Genomic DNA, 19,625 nt, shown 5'->3' on the forward strand with positions numbered 1-19,625 from the left:
ACAACGTAAGTTTTAAAGCGCATTCCATTACAACGCATTCCAATGGGGGATGCTGGATAGTGAATAGTTTAATTTACTATTCCAACACCAGTCCCCGTGGACACTAGGGAAGGTGTTGGATAGTAAATTAAAACTATTCCCTATCCTAGAGCACCCCCCAGTGTAATGCGTTGTAATGGTTTTCGTTTTAAAGTCTGCGTTGTAATAGCACTGCGTGCTAAAAGTTGCGTAGTAAAGGTTGTTCCCCGTCCTATAGCCATTAAGCACTGTAAAGGTTACAGAGCGGGACTTTGAGAGAGATATGTAACCGATTGGTTCTCCACAGGTAAAGAGGATCCGAGCTCCGCACCCCTTCATCAGTGGCCTATGGGTGCTACAATAAGCAAGGAGAGTGTCTTCATGTTTGGCGAGGCTGCGAGGGATATTTGGAGAGAGTGGTGTGGTGCCTCTTCCTGGAGTGAGTGCGGTATTTGTGTTGCCTGGGTGCCGGGGTGTTCCGGGCCGGCCCGGTGGGCCCAGATCCTCACGGCGAGGCGTCTGCATGGGTCGGGAGGGGAGTTCCTCCCTGAGTCGCAGCCAGGCCGACACTGGATTTTTCAAAGGAATAAGACTTAATGGTATGGATCACTCGGAGGCTAGCAGAAAACAGAAGGCAGTATTTGAGGTCCATGGCCCTGAGCTTCTGCTTGACCTCAATGTAGGAGCAGCGTTGTTGTTGCACTTCCTGGGTGTAATCAGAGAAAATGAGGACCCTGGCATCTCCACAGCGGAGCTCTGGTTTTGGGCGGGCCTCCTTCGAGATAGCTTCCCTGTCTCTTAAGTTAAGGATGCGTGCAATTACCGGTCTGGGTGAGGCAGACCCCAGGGAAGGTTTAGGAGTCAGAGCCCAGTGGGCCCTTTCTATTGCGAACCAGGAGGACAGTTGGTCCGCAGGCATCCAGGACTTAATCCATGTTTCTAAAATGTCGCAACTTGTTGAGGTTCAGTACCTTCAGGGATGCCAATCATGCGCACATTGTTGCACCTAGACCGTTTTTTGGCATCTGCGGCACTGAGATGTAGTTCTGATGTGCACATGAGTAGGCTGGTGACCTGGAATTTAGGAGTTGAGACCTCATCCTCCACTGTGGGATTCCAAGTCTCAACCTTGATGAACCAGGCCATGGTGTTTCGGAGATCGTGGCAGAGCAAAGCCACATCCATGCACACTTCCCTAATTTTATTTTCCACAGCGGTTTGTGATGTTTGAATGGCCCGAAGGATCGTGGCAAGATCTCCATCAGTTGTGGGGGCCCTACCCCATCCCCAGTCACTCCAGGGTGTTCCTTTAGGTGGTGTATTGCTCCATGTGAGTTTGTGAGGTCACTGGGCGGACAGATGTATCTTTACCCATGGCTTCGGTTCAGGGACTTTATCCAACACTGCTTGTGGTGGAGATTTAGCCCGCTTGCCAGAGCACCGGCGTAGCATGAGCATCTGATCTCATGGTGGTAGAGAGTGTCCTCCGAGACTAGGAGAGGGAGGTTGAAACAGCGATGTAGGCTGTCATTGGGCACCTCCAAGGTCTTGGCGGCTAGGTCTCATAAGGTCTCACCCAGGCAGGACAGGAGCAGTGTAAGGAGAGAAGGGGGTCCCAAGCTTCCCAGCCCAGCCACTGCTCAGGGGAGGAGAAGCGGCAGAGTATAGCACTGGGCGTCTTTGCAGGTCGGCTGAAGTACAGCTGCGGAGAGCCCAAGCAGGCAAAGGGGGAGGATATCCTCTATCTGGGTTATTCAGCCAAAGTAGGCCGGTGTGAGGCCCAGTGGAGGCAGAATGAGACCACACGCCACCACCCTTTGCAGGTAAATGCCAGGCAGATCGCTGGATCAGTCAGCTGCTACCAAAGCAATGTGTGAGGGCCAATGTGGTGAGTTAGAGAGTGGTAAGTGGTGATGTGGCTAGCGACCAAGGGCAACTTAGCACCTCTGCTCTAGCTGCTGAAGGGAGTAAGTCACACCGTCCCTGAAGCAGGTCAGGCCCTGCAGTATTCACCATCTACACCACATGGGACCCAAGAAGCAAGCAGTCCAATCAAGAAAGTTTTACTGATTGTCACTCACCACCGTAGCGCAGGCCCCGGCGGCCTTGCCTGTCGTTCAATATGTTATCATATCCCAGAGCCTGGCTGATGACAGCTGATTATCCAGAAACCAGTCCCAGGATGCTGTTTCTAGTCCAGGGAAGACATGGCTTGGCAGTTCAGGCTGGACTGTTCCCATGAGGCACAGGATCAGACTAATTTGCATATGGCAATGTCTGAATTGGGGTGGTGGAGTGAGCTAAAGAATGATGATGGATTAAACCCAGATCAGTTGACTGGGGGTGAGTGTTTGATTTGCTCCAGCGCTCCGTCCATCATCCCCTTTGGTATCGCTTTGTTCGCCCTAAGTTGTCAGGGTATGCCCAGACGTGGGTCCCTTGCTCACTTTGCCAATGGATTAAAGCTAGCTTGGCTGATGACGGCTGATTAGCCAGAACCGGTCCCTGGATGCTTGTTTCCGGTCCAGGGAAGACATGGCTTGGCAGTTCGGGCTGGACTGTTCCCATGAGGCACAGGGTCAGACTAATTTGTATATGGCAATGTTTGAACTGGGGTGGTGGAGTGAGCTAAAGAATGATGACAGATTAAACCCAAATCAGTTGACTGGGGGTGAGTGTTTGATTTGCTTCAGCGCTCCGTCCATAATCCCCTTTGGTTTTGCTATGTCATATGAGCTGCAATCAGTCACTCCCGGGTTTTAGTTGACAGAATGTTGCATTCTGGGACTTGTAGCTTTGTTGTCAACATATTTGCGGGCCCACATCTCAGATATAAGCGCAGTCCTCTAAAAAAGAAGTTCCAGCTGAGAGTGTCAAGCATGACATGCGGGTCACTCAGCAGCCACTGCAAAGAGTCTCGTTGAGAAAGTCATGGTGTCTCGAGAGCAAGTCTACACCTCTGGTGATCAGATTACCGCACCCTTCCAGGCACTCTAAGTATAGTTGTACTGGGCGCCATCCCAAGGGCGCGAAAGCAGAAAGGTGAGCCAGGCCCTCCGCACATTCCTCTCGAGGTTTCAGAGGAGCGCAGGGTGCGGCGGAACGGATCGCGTTCCTAAACCTGGCAGCGGATCAATTACCTTGTGCGCAGGACGATGAAAGAGGCGATTTATTACGCGAGGCTGCGTCTGATGTAATTAAAGAGCAATGCCGGAAAAGTTGCTCAGCCGGTTGGGGCACCTGCGCTCAGCCCGTACTTTCTTGACAAGGCACCAAAAGAGATATGAACCAGTAAGGAAGGGGGAGCTCTTCGGTCTGGTCACCTTTTAGGACTGAATTTACTGAGGATTATTCAACTCCCCCCATCTTAAAAGCAAGTGACTGTCACAAGCCTACACTAGTTGGTAGTGAAAGTTGTTGTGTCCACTTGGCTAAATCATTCTTGGCCTAGTGTGGCCACATGAGGTATGTAGAGGCAGAAACACCTCAGATTACTTGTTGAGGCCAAAACTGTACATTTTGGGCTAAGTGCTGAGCACCAACTATTATTTCTACCACATGCCAAAAAAAAACGTAAAATGAATGACTCCTAACCTTCCACCATACTCCTCATTCTGCCACACTTTAGACATCTCACTCTACTACATTTCACACTGCTGGCCATACACCTCCACATTTTATCACCTAGGATACTACTCAGCATCCCTTCCCTCATCACACTCACCATTGTGCACCCTGTATCACACTCCACCTCATTTAAAACTCACCAAACTCCACTTTGATCAAATGCAGTTCAGCATCCCAATCCCCATCACCCTACACACGATTGCGCTCTAACATTCAATAAGCTACTCCTCTGTATTCTTTAACTCATCACCACACTACTGTACCCTGCACATTCCACCCACTCAACAACACTCCCTTCTGCTGCAAACTCCAGCACCCAGCACCACACTCGGCTCCATTTCTCCTACCTCTGTACCGTCATTTTTTATTTTTTATTATTTGCGGAGTTTTATATAGCGCTGACCTGACCGGTGGGTATTGGAGCGCTTTACAACAATTACCGGACATGTTAAACACAAATACAATGATGAGGACAATCCCGAAATACACAAACTGAGAAGATAGAATGCCAGTGAAAAGGATAGAGGACTAGCTGACGTATAAGCAAGGCAGAGCGCGGAGTCAATTGTCAGCGCTCCAACAAGTCCTATCGGTTCACTAGGGATCGATCGAGGAACATGATTTTGAGCTGGCTTTTGAAGTTTGTAAACGAGGGATTAGTTCTGATGTGGGGAGGAATAGAGTTCCATATTTTGGGCGCGTTTCCTGCAAATGATCTGGCCGCTGTTTTTTGTTTATGAGCTTTCAGTGGAATGAGTAGAAGAGTGTTTGAGCTTCTGAGGTTCCTGTTTTGTCCTGCTTTTTTGAGTTTGGCCGCGAGGTATTCGGGTTTGCCGGTGTGTAGGGCTTTGTGAGTAAGACAAGCTGTTCTGAAATTAGCCCGCATTTTGACACTGAGCCATTTGAGTTCTCTTAGTGTTGGTGAGATGTGCTCAATTTTCTTGAGTCCAATGACCATTCTGGCAGCCGCGTTGAGGGTCATTTTAAGGTGGGCAAGATGTGCTTTTGGAATTCCTGTGATGACTGCATTACCGTAGTCTAGTCGTGACAGCACCAATGATTGAGTGGCTTGTTTGAGATCATTGGGTGGAATGAAAGGTTTAATTTTGTTCAATAACCTTCGGCTGTGGAAGGCACTCTTGGCTGAGTTATTTATATGTTTGGTCATGTCCAGTTTTGGGTCTAGCGTGATGCCTAGTGATTCAACAGAGTCTGCCAGGGTGAGGTTTCCATTGAGTGCATCGATGGTTTTTAGCCAATCTACCATTTGGGGGTTCTCTGCTTTGTTAGAGATGAGGAGCAGTTCAGTTTTGTCAGGGTTCAGTTTTAGGTGATTGCTTGTCAACCAGAATTGAACTTCGTTGAATAGTTGAGGGGAGAGCACTGACCCTTCAGCAACTCCCCTGTTGATTGGGTGGAGGTCCGATTCAAAGTTGTTGATTTTGATTTTCTGGGAGCAGTTGTGTAGGAAAGAGGAGAACCATTTGAGGACTAGCTCGTCAAGCCCGCCCTTTCTTGCAGAGCTTTGATGAGAAGTTTGTGGTCAACCGTATCGAATGCAGCCAACAGGTCGAGGAGAATGTGGAGGCAGCATTGATCTGAGTCCAGAGATTTTTGGATGTCATCCATGATGTTGAGGATCGCGGTTTCTGTGCTGCAGCCTTTCCTGAAGCCAGATTGATGGGAGTCAAGAAAGTTGATACTCTCCATGTTTTGCGTTAGTTGTTGTAATACACATCTTTCTAGGATTTTGGAAGGAGGTTGGAGATGGGTCTGAAGTTGTTCAGATCTGACTTATCTAGGCCAGGTTTTTTCAGCAGAGGGGTGACTTGACCCACTTTGAGGCAGTCGGGGATGCTTCCGCTATTAAGGGAACTGTTTATGATCTTGCACCAAAGTGGAGCTAGGGAGCATGTTAGTTTTTTGGTCATTTGCGTAGGTAAAGGGTCTAAGACGTGCGCTGAGGGCTTGGAGTTGAAGATCAAGTTGATTATCTCTGCTTCATGAATGGGGTGGAAGAGTAGCCAGGGTTTGGTGTGGGGTGAGACAGCGGTGCCAAGGGATCCAGTTGTGCAGCTATTGAGAAGGGAGCTGTTATGGATCAGAGAGAGCTCTATCTTGGAGATCGTATGATTGAAGAAGTTGGCGAAATTTTCACAAAGATCTTTGGATGCCTGAATAGTGGACATGGCTGGTTTGGATGTTGGTTTTCTGATGATATTAAAGAGCTCCTTGGGTCTATTCGTTGCATTGTCCAGTGCGGAGCGGAAGAACGAGGATTTGTTCTCCTTGATGTGGATGTACTTCTTCCGGACTGATCTGAGTTGATCACGGTGGAAATTGGGAGGATTATTCCTCCAGCGTCTTTCAGAGGCTCTTAATAGTCTCCTTTCTTCATTTATGTCTGAATCAAACCATGATCTGGAAGGGATGGCTCTGCTTTCTTCTTCTTCAAGGGAGCTAGTTGATCCAGCAGGTCCCCCATGTTCGAGTTGTAGAGCAAGGTGAGATCTGTTGTAGAGAGAAGCTTGTTGCTGCTGGGGAGTAGCATACTTAGCATTTCTTCCATGACGTCCAGAGGAATCTTGGTAAGATTTCTAGACCATTTGGGTGGGTCTTGTGTGGGATGCCGGAATAGCACTTTTTGGTTGATGTGGAATAAGATCATGTGGTGGCCCGACCAGTCCACAGGAACAATGTAGTCGATTGTGATAGCATCTCGGTGAGCGATGATGGCATCCAAGGTAGCTCCTTTGTTGTGAGTTTCCTCTGTACATTGTTGGAATAGATTATTGTCACATAGAAGATTGCTTAGGGATTGAATTAGCGTGTTGCACGATTTGTTCAAACGTAGGTTCAGATCACCCAGGATTAGGTTGTTGGCGTCTCCGGGTGCGCAACGTGAAATCAGGTCGGAGAAATGTTCCCCGAATGTGGGATTGTTACCTGGAGGGTGGTAGAGAAAGTGACAGATTATTGGATTGTTGGCCTTAGTTTTGATGTTAACGGTAAGGCATTCAAAGGAGTTGTAGTTACATACGTCCATTTCGATGATGTCAATGTGATTCTTGTGAATGATAGCTATACCTCCACCATGTTGATCTTTCCTATCTTTGTTTATGAGAGTGAAACCAGGAGGCACAAGCTTATATAAGCATGGTGGGGAGATCTCATTTAGCCAGGTCTCTGTGATAAACGCAATGTCTTGAGCGAGGATGGTGTAGTGTAGTTCCTATATTCCCAATAGGCTCTGCGCATTGGAATAATATATCCTGCAGCTTAGACGTAGGACTTATGTCGACTAGATCTGTGCCGAATATATTAGCCTTAATTGTGAGTGCCAGCTAGCTCAGAGGTCACTAGAAAATTTCTCGAAAGTACAAGAAGGGATTAGTCTCTGACAACCATATAACATGACAACTTTGTTTCCCCAGAACGAAACGTATCTCTAGAGTCGCGGAAACAATAGACGGCTATTTCACTCAGTCAGATGTGCATGCTTCGTTTCACCAGAGTTGCTTAGAAATAGAGAGACGGGCGTTTTCAATAAAAGTATTTATTGAACAGTCTTATTTCTTAAGCATAAGAAATGCACTGCTACAATTGAAATGCTAGTTAAGAAGTACAATGCATATAATACGAATAGTATTATAAAATAGTACTGTAAGAGCATTATATGGTTTCTAAGCCATAAACATAGAATACATAAAATGCATAAAATACATACAGTGATAAAATAGTGGCTAAAAGTACTCAACTGGTGCTTCTAAAATACGCCTACCCCAAGTCTAGTACGAGGGAGGAGTAAGTGTGGTGTAGCTTAAGTCTAGTAAGTTTCTGCCAAGAATCTGTTCCAAGAATTCTCTAAGGGTCTAATCAGCTTCGTACCTTGGTTTTAGAATGATAGAGGTCTTGTATCTCTCTCTCTCAGGACTCGATCTCCCAGCAACCCGCAAGGGTAGCCTGGAAACACCGGAGCTGGATTTCTCGGTAAGAGAAAAGACAGCGTCTTCTCAGTGCATCAGTTGGAGGGTCGGCTTCCTTCGGCACTTGCGGCAGCAGGGCGTCGGGCAAGTAGTTAGTCGATCTGCTCCTAAACCACTGTGTGTTTGACTGGGCAAATGTTGGCATGTTTATATTTTGAAGGTGCCAAGTTTCACGTAAGATTGGACATAATATCGTCACTAGTGCCTCAATTCCTTGAACACTCCAGGAGTTCTTGGATAAATTAGTATTCAAGCAGGGGGAAGTCCCTGACTGCTGAAGGGTGATTTTCCCAAGAAATCATTGTGGATTCTCGAAGTTTAGTGGAAGTAGCCATGCCGTATTTGGGCTGCACAGGCTATGACTAAATAAGGCAATGATTCCTATTCCTATATAAGGATTGGGTGAATTATACCTCTATATGGGCATGAATCGGGAAAATTACACTAGGGTCCTAGATTCCCACATAACAATGGCTTCTGCTAATTCTGTTGCGTGTTTAGTGGCTGATCTGCAATTGATGAGCATACAGTTGGTGGAGAACCCTGATTTATTTATTTATTTATTTTTATGCTTGTATAGCGCAGGAATTCGACTCCCGAAGGGGTATTTCCGCGCTTTTGTTCATACCAAAGCTATATCCAGAAAAAAGATCATCAGGCAGTACAGGATGTCTACATGGTCAAGAACAGATGAGTCTTTAAACATTTCTGTTAGAAACGGGACCCCCGGGTGGCCAAGGCTCACGCCAAAGTCAGTCAGGGATCACCATTTCTAAGTCAGGGCAAGGGAGTTACACACCAAGATAACCCCTGCTCACCCTCTAGGTAACGTGACGCGAGCAGCAAGGCTAATCTCGGAGGCGATGTGTAAAGCGTTTGCGCGCGCACCCCAGCGACAACACCCTAGGCCCACCACAAAGGAAACTCCACACAAGGTTATATCAAAAATAGCCTTTGTATTATAATAATAAAAACACATTAGATAACACACACACTTTACAATGTGCCAACAGGCACGGGCAAGATTTACAAGGGATTATGTACAGGACAGGGCCACCTGGACCACTGTCAGGGGTATGCACTTGTTAGAAATAGCACTTGTAGGTATAACACTTAGCACATAAACATATAATGACTGTAACACAGAAATAGTAAATGTAGCATACAACCAGTAACTACTGGTAAAGGGTAAATACCTCCTACGCCACCCTAAACACTGTAGGGAAATCACGCAGGGAACTAGGACCTTATCATCAGGACCTAAAGAAGGAAAACCATCACCTAAGCAAGTCACATTTAACAAAGGGAAGGAAACCTAAAATGATCACCTAAGCAGGTCACTTTTAGCAAAGGGAAATAAAAGCATAAGGAATCACCTAAGCAGGTCACTTTTAGCAAAGGTAATAACATAAACAATCCTCTAAGCAGGTCACTTTTAGCAAAGGGGATTAAAAACATAAAGAATCACCTAAGCAGGTCACTTTTAGCAAAGGTAATAACAAACAATTGCACATGAAACATTAAAACACATTCAGAGGTGCAGGTAGAACATTTGCGCAGGAATCACATAAATCAGTAAATTACAATGCGCAGGGTGCATATAGCACCACACTAGAACTGTCCCCCAGGCCAACTGGCCTCGAAAGGGCTGGAAATGCCCTGAGTCTCAATGTCAGGGGTATGCTGCGCAGGCAGCACAGAACAAAAGCCTAAACGTAGCAACTGTCCACTAAGTGCTGGACAGTTGTAAATACAGCTGGGCAACGTTGGAGCCTCGTGGGCTCAAGAACAATGATTGGCAAGTACTGCGTGGGAGCCTCAGGGCTCTAACCACCTAACTGCCCTCTGAGCCTCTCTGGGCTCTAAATAACGAACGCCCCTCGAGCCTCTCAGGACTCGCAAACAAACAAAAGGGGGTGCCTAGAGCCTCTCGGGGCTCATAGAACAAAATGCGGGCGTCGTTGGAACCTGGTGGGCTCGAACACAGGACGGGCGCCTTGAGCCTCGCAGGCTCAGGAAGACAGAGAAATGCCCAAAGTAACGTAGGAGCCCCGCTCGGGGGCTCGTAAACGAAGATATGGCACCACGGAGCCTTGGGGCTCTTACACCAGCATGCCCCACTCGTTGGAGCCTCTCTGGCTCGATATGCAGCAGTGGCCCTGATACTGGAGCAGCACTCACCGGTATTCCTGGGGCGGAGGCGTCTCCTCGCGCTGCTTCTCTCTGGCGGGACGGCGCTGCAGGGGCCGCGGGCAGGGCTCCCCTTCACTCGGGAGCCTCGCAAGGACGCTTCTCGGTTCCGGTGCGGGGGCGGGACTTCCGGTCGTCCTCTCCCGGGCCGCGCTGTGATTGGCCGGTCAGGCCAGTACTTCCGGGTCACCGCGGGCAGCGCGGTGGCTCGTATCAGGCAGGCAGGCGGGCTCTCAGTATCCGAGGAGTGGGCTCCCTCGTGATAATTTAAATATCCACGGACGGGGCAATGCCGGGTGGGCACCGGCCTCCAAATTAAATATAAAGCGAGGTAGGCACTCGCGATGCGCCGCAAATGCCTGGTGGGCACCGGCTGCGCACAAAGCGCTCCCAAGCGCTATGAACAGAGGGAAAAGCGCTCCCAGCGCTGGAAATCCAAATAAAGCGCTCGAAGCGCTAGCAGCAAAGATAAAGCGCTCTCAGCGCTATTCAGGCAGGGAAAAGCGCTCACAGCGCTAAAGGGCAGAAACAAAGCGCTCCCAGCACTGGGGACAAGGGAGAGCGCTCCCCAAGCACAAAGTCAAGCTCCAGCAAGGTTTGGAGGCAGGTAGGGGGGTAAGGCTGGGCCCAGAGCCAGCACACTGGGTCTCCAGGCAGGGAGACAGCCAAGTGGCGGTCCTCTTGGCCCCAGCAGCAGCAACAGCCCCCTCTGGCAAGGATCCAAAAGTAGAACAAATTGTAAGGGGACACAGCCCCTTCTTATACTGTGAAATCCTTTGTTTCAGGGTGCAGGGTGGGGGGAAACCAGTTGCAGCTGGCTTGGGAGTACCCTTGATGGCCCAACCACCCCTTTCATTCACTGGGGAGGCTTGGGTCATTAGACAAACCACAGGGGGGCGGAGCCAGCATTGTGTGGGGAAAAACCCAGCCCATTCAGGACCCAGGTGCACTCCTCCCACACATCACTCATGCTGATCTCACACTCACCACCGGGCAGACCCATCCAGACTTCCTGGAGCCTGGCATGCCAGCCAGCTCCAACCCATCACGCTCCAGCACCCTCACTGCACACATACATCAATGTCCAGAAGTAGCACTTCCCTTCTAGACACATACAAGCCACACATACCATTGCACAGCATTCATTCTCACGAGTTCATACATACTAAATTCGAGCCTGCACTCCCCACGCATCAGGAACTAACATGGACACACACATTCCCCATGCATTCCTATGGGAGGGCAGGCCAGCCATACTACACGCACGCACTTTCACTCTGGGACACAGGGAAAAAGTGCGCAGAGACCCAAAAATCACTACCACAGGGTCACAAATAAAAGCAAAAAGATTAGGGGTGAACCTGCCCTAAGGCCCAAGTCCAACAATTTCCTAAAGGTAGCTAAATTGGGATTTTGCCTAAGGGTAAGGGGCAGGGAGTTCCAAAGAGTGGGGCCGCGATACGAGAGGGCTCGGCCTCCCTGTCTTTCCTTCTTAATCCGTGGTACTTGTAACAAGGATTGGGTCTGAGAGCGCAGAGAGCGACCAGGCTCATAGGGTCTGAAGATTTCAGATAAATACTTGGGGCCAGTGCCCGACAGGCATTTATAGATTATACAACATATCTTGAACTTCACCCTCTGGCAAATTGGAAGCCAGTGAAGTTTGTTCAATAAAGGACGTGAAGGGGTTCTGGGTGGGAAATTCAAGATTAGTCTGGCTGCTGTATTTTGGGCTACCTGTAGTCTGCTTAGTTGTTCTTCATTGGTGGAGATGAGTAGCCCATTACAGTAGTCCAGTCTACTGATTACCAGTGCCTGGACTAAAGTTTTCCTATGACAGTCTGCTAGATAGGGGAAAACCCTTCTCAGAAGTCCAATGATCCCAAAGCATGATCAAGTCACCTGATTAACCTGGTCTTTAAGTGTCTGGGACTGGTCAAGTCGGACCCCGATTTGCTCAAACTGTTTCCTGGAGGGGCCCTAGAAATGGAGGGGAGGGGGGTCTGGGGGTTTTATGGGAGGAAAGTTTCTTCTAACGCCCGTGATTACTTGAATTTTAGAGTTTGGGGAGGTTGTGGGAGGTGGGTTATAGGTGGAGGCTAGAGCTGCTGCATCTTCTTCAAACATTCCCGCTATGGGTCTGGCAAGTCTACGTGTCTGGGTCTCTTCAGACGTTGCAGCTATGATTCTAGTAAGTCTGCATGTCTGGGTCTCGACCTCCTTACTTGGGAGACTTTGTTTCAGTGAAGCCGGGGCTATGGATTTTGTGTGACTCTGTAGCAAGGTCTCTACGTCAGATCTAGTGGGATGCTGTAACTGTCTCGCGGGTGGTTGAAGCTCCTATCTGGTGTTTTGGAAGGTTAAGGTTGGTCAGAGAAGGAGACCAAGGTTGGTGTTGCTGGGGTTTTCGGGATTTATCGAGGTTGTCTAGGATTTCGTTTAGGCCCAGAAATATTATTTCTAGCTGACTTTCTAAGAAGGTCAGACGGTGCGCCATGTTTTCAATAGCTGGGGAGATGATGGCTGGGTTAGGACCTTCCTGAGGTATAGGGGGCTGGCCTAAGTAAAGTTGTTTTTTGCTGCTTGTGTCATTTGCTGTTTGTATTGTTATGGTGCCTCTCTTTGCGGCCCTTGTTTAGGGGTGCCAAAGGTCCTGATGGGAATTCAGCCTTGTGGTTACTGCAGGGGTGGCATAGTGGGCGGGGGACGTGAGTTTTAAAGGGGTGCTGTACCGGTCTTAGGCCAGAGCCCACGGTGTATGGTTCGCGTGTTCCTGCAGGTGCGACTGGGGGGGGCGGTTGGGTTTGATGGTCATCGCAGGGTAAGGGGATGTGCTTCACTGGGGCGCTGGCGTACGTAGAGGTTCGGGAGGGGGGTGCAAGGGAATTGGGAATTAATGTTTGCTCTATCTGGAGTGACAGGTTATCTGGGGAAGAGAGTTGGACCGAGAAAGGTCGGGGTTTGTGGAGATGGGCGGTTCGGAGTGTAGGGAAAAGGAAGTCAAAGGCCTCTAAGTTCTCATTGTTAGCCTGTATCAAGATTGTGCCATTTGAGTAAATGGTCACTGAAGTGCTCCCCTTCCCAGTTAAGTGATTCGTGAGAGAGGTCGACAGTTTGCAGCTGTGTGAGGTGGTCCTCATTTTGGTGATGTGGAGGTACTTTCTTAGGGTGTTGATCCAGTTATCCGAGTTATCTGAGTGAAAGATGAGATCCAACTTTATCAGCCCTTTGGAGGGGCAGGTGTCTGTGAAGAAAGTATCTGGGTGTTGTTTGATTAGCCTATGTTTAAAGTTTCTTTTCGCTTTTGGGGAGAGGTTCGGGGGAAGATAATTGCGAAGGAGTGCGTGCCTTGCGGTTTCATGTGGGTCGAAATAGAGGGGTTGGTGTAAATTTGAGTGCTTGGAGACATTATTGCATGTCCTAGAGTACGGGGCCGTACTTCTGCTATGGTGCGTGATTTGCCTAGACAGGGAGAGTCACCTGGGGGTGGCTGTACGCTCTGGAGGAGGCTGGGTACTCTGGGAGGTGAAGCAGCGCACGGAGGGTCTTGCTGGGACAGGGTCCGAGGGGCTGTATAAAGTGAGAGGCCGCGGCGCGTGAAGGAGTGGGTAGGTGACAGTGGGTTTTTGATGTCTTGTTCTGCGGAGAGGGGACGTTATCATGTTAGACTGAGCTGCGGGGCTACTCACCCCATGGACGCAATGTGGCAGGTGTTATGGGGGGAGATGGGAAGAGCAAGAGCAAGTGTTCCAGTGAGCATCTAGGGCTGCAGGCAGTGAGAGGAGAGGTTGGATTCACTCAAGGGCGGCCATCTTTGGTGTAGGCGTCTCGATTGAAAGCTGCTCTTCCACTTGGTTCAGAGGTCACGCCTTGTTTATGATTGAGCTTCTTTTTTGTAGATATGAGCTTCTTTTGCACATTTACTCTGAGGCAGCAGAAGTGATTCAGTGAGCATCGGGGGCTGCAGGCAGTACGAGGATGGGTTCCAGTCACTCTAGGGCGGACATCTTTGGGTCAGGCAGTATCGATAGAGAACTGCTCTTCCACCCGATACAAAGTTGCGCCTTATTTTCCAGAAATATCTGAGAGCCTCCTTAGCACATTTATCCTGAGGCAGGGGAAGTGATTCAGTGGGCATTGGGGGGCTGCAGGCTGTGCGAGGAGGGGTTGCAGTCACTCAAGGGTGGCCATCTTTGGGCCAGGCAGTATCGATAGTGAACTGCTCTTCCACTCGATTTAAAGGTTGCACCTTATTTTCCAAGAATAAGCCTCCTCTGCCCTATTAACAAGCAAAGGCCGCTCACACTCCCCAAAAAGTGATTCGGAGAGCATCGGGGGCTGTAGGCAGTGGAACGAAGGGTGCAGTCACTTGCGGGCAGCCATCATGGGGACAGGCAGTCTCGGTTGGTATCTGCTCACCCAGCCGGTCGACTGGGCGCGTCTTACATTGTATCGTTGAGGCTCCTCTGCTCTATTGCCTAGAGGGGGAAATTTGCACTCACCGTCAGGTCCTCCGGTGCACGGAGGGGCTGAAGAAAGTTACAGGAGAGGCTGTAGTCACTTGGGGGCGGCCATCTTAGGGTCAGTCCATCGCATCGGCGTATACACGGGACGCCCGACTGAGCTGATTGTATGCGGTGTGATTCGTGGCGTGTTCCTCCTTCACTGCAGCTCTGCTATGGACCTCCGACACGACTCCCGTGAAGTGTTGCGGGCTAGCGGGGGGTCGGCTTGGGGCTCAGTTACATTGAGCATCCAAGAAGGACTTCAAGACTTCCCAGGAGTATTGGGCGAGGGAGGAACACGGAGTGCTTCTGCTCACCGGATTGCCTTCTGATCGGTCCCGGTGAGTCTAAGGTGAGTTGGCTTAGAGGCTGAGGTAGGTAAGTCGGGACGGGGGGATTTGCACTAGGTTAGTGATCCCCAAGCCCTGGAGCCCGGTTCCGACCTTCCTCCCTCGCGAGATTCAAAGTTTTTCCCATGGGAATCTGCGTGCCTCCTCACGTGGTGGCAGCTCTGGATTTTTTGTCCTCACTTTGTACAGTAAGGTACAACCAGCGCCTACAAAACGGTTGAACCAGTGAGGCACAGGGATGAATGAGTATGAATGCAGTGAGGTGCACTTAAGTGCGCTGGAAGGGACATACAATAAGATATGCGAGTAAAAGGAGTGTGTGCTTGCCGCACTTTTTGTGAGGGATTGAAGGGGGAAAATAAATGAGATAAGGCACAAAGTAGACTTTCGGGATCACAATGATAGATGTTTGATACATTTTACTGTATTGGAATTATGAAGTGTGAGCTCTATTTTGAAAATATAAGAACAATAATAATTTCTCAAAATGCCACCCTCCCCTCTCCCACGTAAAGAATAGCCTTGTGTCATTCTGACCTGTCCACTTCCGGGCCTGTCTGGAAGTCCCTTTTCTCGTGCAATCCTGGCTAAACTACTGCTATTTGAACCTGTGGCTTGAACTGCAGTTCAACTGAAATGTGCTCATATGTTGGTAAAATCAGTTTCAGTATTTCAGTTACAACTGACATGAAAAAAAGAAGGCATAATTAAAACCAATACCAAACCTTGGCAGATCAAATCAGTGACATTTTTGAACAGCCCTCGCTCTCCTGTTCATTCTGTGCTCCAGACCGTGCACAGAATCAGTCAGGAGAGTGCCTGGCCCTTACCGCTGGCTTCCATCCACACAAAAGGCGCGCCATTTATACATTTAAGGGAGGAACGTTTGTGCCCCTTTAAATATGATTTCAGAAATACCCTTCGAAAAAAGGGAAATAAATGCAAACTGAAGGTCTCCTGTCCTACGGGATTCCTGCCAGCATTGAAGGTGAACTTTTTGCTGTCCTCTGGCATTTTACCCTTTTTTGCGAGCCTCCTGGAGCCTTGCAGTATTAGTTTGTTTATTTATGAGAAAAAGGAGGCAGAGGGAGCGCAGGATACAGCTGTCTGGATTGATGTTTCCAAACCAAAAGATCCAGAATCGTCCATCATAGTGCAGCAGGGCGTTAAAGACGCTGAAATGGCGTACTACAGTGTCATATGCTCTGGAGGCCAACATGATCTTAACTTACCTTATCCACACAAACCATTTCTAAAACAAACATAGAGCACACTCTTTACTAACCTCACACGCCCAAATACCAGCAAACAGGCATAATCAATTAAGTGCAGCCCTATATAATAAAACAATACCTGTTAACTTGTGTAATAAGTGGTGCTCCTGTAAAGCCTTCCAGTACATTCTGGTCGAGTCCTTGCTTTAAACACTACTAAACAAGCGTGCACGCCTCGCGCTGAAGTTAAAAAAACAAGTTTGAGGAGGAGGCATCAGGGGGAGGGGAGAGAGGAGGGGGCCTGTGCCTGTTTCCCTTGCGGGAGCGCCCAGGAACCATCTGTTAATTACAAACAGAGGGTCTGAAAGCTCGCTCCCGCAAGGGAATCGCCAAAAGTGCACGGGTTGCCATTCAAAGTAATGCAGCAATGCCTGCACGTTTTTGGCAGAAAAACAGATTTCTAAAGGTCTTTTCCTGTGCAGCACATGCGGGCTGCGTAGGCAAGACCTAAAATTATGATTGGACATCCCAAGTGCAGTAACCAGGTCAGTAAACTATGATGAGAAAGAAATACTATAAAGGGACCTTCAGAACTGGTCAAAGGTTTCCAGGAGACTGAAAAACACAAACTTCACACCTATCTCTCACATCTTATCATCCACCACACTGCTGAGTATTGCTCCCATAACACGATACCCACTCCTCGGTGGTCATCATGCATGACACAGAAACCCTTCCCACATAGGATCACAAAACAAAGACAGCCATCTTCCCATCACGCACCCTACATGGCAGAGCTTGTCCATGTAGGCAAGCATTTCAGTGCCCCACATAGGGGTTGTAAGTGCTATATAAATGCTGCAGTACAATATACAGGTCTTCTAATAGAGTGCTCTATTAATTATCACCTCAAATCTTTGGGAAAGCAAAAAAATGTATGCAGCGTGAATGAAAAAAACAGCATGTACCTGCACTATTTTGACGAGTCAATTGAATTAAATTGTTATAGATGTATCTGGTGTTTCTATTTACATTTTCTGCTTGTATATAATTGTCCAATGAGTTAGGATTTATAATTTTATTAAGAAGTGTATTGTTTTTCAATGAATGCTTTCGAGTTATTGTGTTAAAGAATTGTTTTTAACATGTCAATGTCTTATTGTATCATATAGTTTGACTTATTGAATCAGTCTCTATATGATTTTTATCTTTTATGCATAATTAAACATATACGGTGTTTTTTTTTAAATACACACATTATCTCCCGACAATTTTTTCTTTCTATTGGTCCTGCTTGTATGGTCACTTATTTTGTGGATGTCCTAGGATTTTATACTCGCATTGGCCTGCACTATTTTGAAACATGCATTTCTCTATTCACAGGCAAAATACTGCTGCGCTCTCATATAAGGCTTCTGATCGCCTTTTACAGCTTGCATGTCCGAGACCTGTGCACTCAGATTATCGTGCTGCTAGAGAGGTAAGCAAGTGACTTCAAATGGGGAAAAAAGGGACGGAATAGATAATAGATCAAGGGGCATATTTACAAGGGGATTGCGTCAATGGAATGCCACTTTTACCGACATTTTGATGGCACAATGCCCTGCACTATATTTATAAAGTGGTGTTAAGCCACTTGTTGTGGCTTAACACCGCTTTGTAAATATGGTACCCTTTCATGCAGGTATCTACGTTAAAGGGATGTTGCTGTGGGCGTTCCACTGTAACACTCATTGCTTTTTGATGCTGCCCCAGATTTACAAGGCTCTATAAATCTGAGGCAATGTCAAAAACATAAGCTGTGCAATAGCAGGCGTTAAAATGGTGCAACGGGGAGAAATACTTTTATTTCTCCTTGTTTTTGCTTTTGCTATGTATACTGAAATCTGCATGCAGCACACATAGAAGTAGCAAATTGCCATTATTTATTGTTTATGTGCAGGATGAAACACCTTTCTGCACATAAACAATTATTCCCTACAACACAGGCATCCTTGCACTATGGCGCAAGGGTGTCTGTGTTGGCGCTAGGCAGCTATGTTTAGCGCCAGCGTGAGGGAAAACACAGAGTTGTGCTGTATTGTTTTAAATACAGGCGTATTGGAAATGGCAAAGTGCGGTTCCACAAAATTTGCTGCTGCGCCGCACTAGCCATTTCCTTGTACATATGACACCAAATCAAAAAAACTGTGCCACCTAATGAAGCAATGTTAAAGATATTTGCTTTATTATCGAAATTGAATAAATTTCACACTGCCTTTTTGGTCTTGCATTGGCAGCGCATGCGCTGCCTCTACGAGGCATCAAGTAATTAGTATGTTGGGGTGAAGCTCCGCCTATTGCCTGTCATTTCTGTTGCTGCTTGCCATTAGTTGAACTTAGCCATTGCTCTTGGTAGCTGTTTTTTAATTGGCTATTGATGCGATACTCACTTCCGGTTAAGGCCGGAAGCAGCAGTGCCTAACTACTGTGTTCGTCCGCGCTCTAAGCGCAATGATACATCGTCTGCTTTTCGGTGCGCACTATTTTCTTTTATGTGGCCGGCCACGCGCGCTTTCACTTTTGATACTGGCAGGATACTGCCGACTTCTCGCAGAACACCGTGCCAGACTCTCGTAGCTGCATTTCCCACTCGTTAATCTCAGCAACTGCATGCCGTCTACAAACGCCATGGAAATGCTGCCGCTCTAGCCACTTTCGCCTCTATGGCATGGCTGACAGCAGTGGGCGGGCCTGAGGTGCTAGCGTCACTTGGAAGATGGCGACTGCTTGCCGTCTATAAATGCCATGGAAATGCTGCCGCTCTAGCCACTTTCACCTCTATGGCATGGCTGACAGCAGTGGGCCGGCCTGAGGTGCTAGCGTCACTTGGAAGATGGTGACTGCATGCCGTCTACAAACGCCATGGAAATGCTGCGCTCTCGCCATTTTCGCCTCTATGGCATGGCTGACAGCAGTGGGCGGGCCTGAGGTGCTAGCGTCACTTGGAAGATGGCAACTGTCGTGTTCCCTTACCCCAGGAACACACAGGAAACTGTAGGGTCTTTCAACAGCTTCTTTATTTATTTCTCGATTACATTACTGCAGCGCTTCTTGTCCCCCGACCTCTCACTACGAGGTCCTGCTCGTTACGGACCCCTGGTCCCCTCCCCTGACCGGATGTGGTGTCCGGTGTCCCCTGTCCCCACCCTGTGCCCCAGGGTCCTAGTGCCATTTCCACGGCACAACATCTCCCCCTTTGTTGTGAACAAAAGAGAGAGAGAGAGAGAGAGAGAGAGAGAGAGAGAGAGAGAGAGAAAGAGATCTCTATCCCTCGGACATGTACTTGTCCACCTCTTGTGTCCCTTTACATCTCTTCAATCAGTCTTTTTGTCTTCTTGCACTCTCTTCTTGGTCGTTGTTCTCTGACTTTCAATTGGTAATTCCGTTTGTGCTGTGTCTTCATTCTGTTCTTGCTTTGGTGTCTCCTCTTCCTTTGTTTTTAGTTCTCTGAAGTGGGAGCAGTTCCGCGTGATGTGATATCTGCCGGCTGACGCCGTGATCATAGGCCCCTTGACTTCAGTCACCTTCGAAGGTTCCTTTGCGAAGGCGCTGTCCGACTTTTTTACTCGTTTTTGTTTCACTAGCACGGTGTCTCCTTCTTTAATTGTTGTGCTTGTCGCGTGTCTTCTCTGGTCAGCATACGCCTTCATTTTCGCTTTCTGTTCCTTGTCTCTTGTCGCGATGTCCCTTTGT

General features: G+C 48.2%; 1 protein-coding gene across 2 annotated transcripts in view; it reads left to right on the top strand.

The window, feature by feature from the left end:
- The window catches only part of SPMAP2L (sperm microtubule associated protein 2 like), a 928,058-nt gene that overhangs the window by 703,975 nt on the left and 204,458 nt on the right, over positions 1-19,625 (top strand). For both annotated transcript variants that reach the window (XR_013607593.1, XM_078677574.1), the window contains exon 10: positions 17,274-17,370. Coding sequence is in view for 1 of the 2 variants with exons in the window: in XM_078677574.1 (XP_078533700.1) it covers positions 17,274-17,370 (97 nt within the window). In the remaining variant the exon portion in view is untranslated. The remainder of the gene's footprint in view (positions 1-17,273; positions 17,371-19,625) is intronic.

This window comes from Lissotriton helveticus, chromosome 2_1, assembly GCF_964261635.1.
Source record: "Lissotriton helveticus chromosome 2_1, aLisHel1.1, whole genome shotgun sequence".
NCBI lineage: Eukaryota > Metazoa > Chordata > Amphibia > Caudata > Salamandridae > Lissotriton > Lissotriton helveticus.